The sequence below is a fragment of the Podarcis tiliguerta genome (genome assembly GCF_965153285.1).
Source record: "Podarcis tiliguerta genome assembly, chromosome: 2".
Taxonomy (NCBI): Eukaryota; Metazoa; Chordata; class Lepidosauria; order Squamata; family Lacertidae; genus Podarcis; species Podarcis tiliguerta.
The window spans coordinates 48,087,590-48,091,280 of NC_139535.1; the positions used below are offsets into that span (position 1 = coordinate 48,087,590).

At 45.0% G+C, this 3,691-nt stretch overlaps 1 protein-coding gene across 1 annotated transcript; it reads left to right on the plus strand.

Moving 5' to 3' along the window:
* Positions 1 to 324: 324 nt before the first annotated feature.
* Positions 325 to 3,364, plus strand: LOC310672747 (uncharacterized protein). Its single transcript, XM_083430397.1, has 2 exons — positions 325 to 2,882; positions 2,961 to 3,364. The coding sequence occupies exon 1, from the start codon at positions 1,222 to 1,224 to the stop codon at positions 2,329 to 2,331; it is 1,110 nt and encodes a 369-aa protein (XP_083286523.1). The 5' UTR covers positions 325 to 1,221; the 3' UTR covers positions 2,332 to 2,882; positions 2,961 to 3,364.
* Positions 3,365 to 3,691: the final 327 nt, after the last annotated feature.

Here is a 3,691-nt window from a genome sequence, read left to right on the forward strand (position 1 = left end):
AGAGTCTTTAAACCTCTTTTGTTGACCACCAGCATTACGCTTTTAATTTTTAAGTTCAGAATAGAGTAGCTGCTTTGGAAGACGATAATCAGGCATCTAAACATGATCAGTCCAACGAAGCTGATGTTGAAGAGTCGCCTGCGGTTCCTGCGCAATGTTTGCCATCTTGCCAAAGGTTGCAGGCAGCTTTACATGCAGGAATTGCATGTTGATTGCCCTCTTAGAAGACAAAGTCCAGCAACTGGAGGAACGTGTAGCTACTCTCCAAAGAATTAGAGAGCTGGAGCTCTTCTTGGAAGCAACAAAGCACACCATCTCCACCAAGGAGGAGACAGGGGACTCCCCTGAGAAGGAGGCTAGTTCACCAACACAGGAGCCAGATATATGGAGAAACGTGACTCAAAGAATTAGGAGGCCCAGGGTTCGCTCTGATTGTTTAGAAATACACAATCGCTTTGAGGTCCTCTCCCCTAGCATGGAAGACGAAGAGCAGACTCCATTTGAGGATCTCTCCCTCATTACAGTCGATCAGGTATATGAAGACGAGCAGCAAAGTCAGTCCTCAGGGAATGTGCAGGCGACCTTGGAACGGACAGCTCACGGAAGAACCCCGACCAAACCTACGAGGAGGCGTGTAGTGGTGATAGGGGATTCCCTACTGAGGGGAACAGAAGCAGTGATCTGTGGGCCTGACAAGATGTCTCGGGAAGTGTGCTGCCTCCCCGGGGCTAAGAACCAAGATGTAACTGAACGACTGCAAGGAATCATAAAACCCACTGACAAATACCCCTTCCTCTTGGTTCATGTGGGAACCAATGACACTGCAAGCAATAGCCTCCAGAAGATCAAAAGAGACTACGAGGCTCTGGGCAGGAAATTGAAGCAATTAAATGCACAAATTGTCATCTCATCTGTCCTCCCAGTTGAACGATGTGACCCAGGGAGAGAGGGAAAAATAGTGGAAGTGAACAGCTGGCTTCACAAATGGTGTAAACAGGAACGGTTTGGATTCTTAGATCACGGACTGCAGTTTCTTGAAGATGGACTTCTGGCAAGTGATGGGCTGCACCTCACAACGGTTGGGAGGAATGCTTTTGCCAAAAATCTCAGAAACCTCATCAGGAGGGCTTTAAACTGACTAATGTGGGGGAGGGAGACAGTGCTCCTGAAGGTAGGAGTCTATCAATTGATGAAGATGAACATCCAAATGTCATAGACCAAATGGAACAAACAGCACGCAGACCTAGTGGTGGGAGGAAAAAATCCTTAAATAAGAGACACGGGAGAATGATTAATGGACTTCAATGTCTGTACACTAATGCGCAAAGCATGGGAAATAAACAAGATGAGCTTGAGCTCTTGGTACAGCAAACTAAATATGACATAATAGGCATCACTGAAACCTGGTGGGATAAGTCCCACGATTGGAATGTAATAATGGAGGGATACAATCTATTTCAGAGAAACAGACCAGACAAGAAAGGAGGAGGAGTGGCGTTATATGTCAGGGATGTGTATACCTGTGAAGAGATCCAAGATTTAGAACCTCAAAGCCAAAGTGAGAGCATTTGGGTCAAAATTAAGGGAGAGAAGAATAACAGTGACCTCATTGTGGGAGTTTACTATAGATCCCCAAGCCAAACGGAGGACATAGATGATGCCTTCCTGGAACAGATGGCCAAGCATGCAAAAGGAAGGGAGATAGTAGTAATGGGGGACTTCAATTACCCGGATATTTGTTGGATGTCAAACTCAGCCAAGAGCATAAGGTCAAACAGATTCCTCACTGGCCTTGCAGACAACTTCATTGTCCAGAAAGTGGGAGAAGCAACAAGAGGAACAGCCATTTTAGATCTGGTCCTAACCAATGTTGATGACCTGGTTAGTGGGGTAGAAGTGGAAGGATCATTAGGCGCGAGTGATCATGCTCTTCTGAAGTTTACTATACAGCGGAAAGGAGCAGCCAAGCATATTAGGACTCAATTTCTTGACTTTAAGAAAGCCGACTTCATAAAACTTAGGGAAGTGCTGGGTGAGATCCCATGGACAGTAATACTAAAAGGAAAGGGAGTTCATGATGGCTGGGAGTTTGTTAAGAGGGAGATAGTAAAAGCACAACTTCAGGCAATACCAATGAGACGGAAACATGGAAGGTGCCTAAAGAAGCCAGGGTGGCTATCTAAAGAACTTTTAACTGAGTTAAGATTAAAAAAGGATGTGTACAAAAAATGGAAAAGGGGGGAAACCACCAAAGAGGAATTCAAACAAATAGCCAGCACGTGTAGACACAAAGTCAGAAAAGCTAAAGCACAGAATGAACTCAGAGGTTAAAAGCAACAAAAAAGGCTTTTATGGGTATGTTCATAGCAAAAGGAAGAACAAAGAAACAGTGGGGTCATTCAGAGGAGAAGATGGTGAAATGCAAACAGGGGACACAGAAAGGGCTGAACTCCTCAATGCCTTCTTTGCCTCAGTCTTCTCCGATAAAGAAAACAATGCCCGACCTGAAGAATTTGGAGCAAATGATTCAGCAGAGGAAACACAGCCCAGAATAACTAAGGAGATAGTACAAGAATACTTGGCTAGTTTAGATGTATTCAAGTCTCCAGGGCCAGATGAACTGCATCCAAGAGTATTAAAAGAACTGGCAGATGTGATCTCAGAACCACTGGCAGTCATCTTTGAGAATTCCTGGAGAACAGGCGAAATCCCGGCAGACTGGAGGAGGGCAAATGTTGTCCCTATTTTCAAAAAGGGGAAAAGAGAGGACCCAAATAATTACCGCCCAGTCAGTCTGACATCAATACCAGGGAAGATTCTGGAGCAGATCATTAAGCAAACAGTCTGTGAGCACCTAGAAAGGAATGCTGTGATCACCAATAGTCAGCATGGATTTCTGAAAAATAAGTCATGTCAGACTAACCTGATCTCGTTTTTTGACAGAATTACAAGCCTGGTAGATGAAGGGAACGCAGTGGACGTAGCTTACCTTGATTTCAGCAAGGCATTTGACAAGGTGCCCCATGATATTCTTGTAAAGAAGCTGGTAAAATGCGGTCTTGACTATGCTACCACTCAGTGGATTTGTAACTGGCTGACTGACCGAACCCAAAGGGTGCTCATCAATGGTTCTTCTTCATCCTGGAGAAGTGACTAGTGGGGTGCCACAGGGTTCTGTCTTGGGCCCGGTCTTATTCAACATCTTTATCAACGACTTGGATGATGGACTCAAGGGCATCCTGATCAAATTTGCAGATGACACCAAACTGGGAGGGATGGCTAACACCCCAGCGGACAGGATCACACTTCAAAACGACCTTGACAGATTAGAGAACTGGGCAAAAACAAACAAGATGAACTTTAACAGGGAGAAATGTAAAGTATTGCACTTGGGCAAAAAAAATGAGAGGCACAAATACAAGATGGGTGACACCTGGCTTGAGAGCAGTACATGTGAAAAGGATCTAGGAGTCTTGGTTGACCACAAACTTGACATGAGCCAACAGTGTGACGCGGCAGCTAAAAAAGCCAATGCAATTCCGGGCTGCATCAATAGGAGTGGAATCATAGAATCATACAATCATAGAGTTGGAAGAGACCACAAGGGCCATCGAGTCCAACCCACTGCCAAGCAGGAACCACCATCAGTATAGCACCATCAGTATAGCATCTAGATCAAGGGAAGTAATAG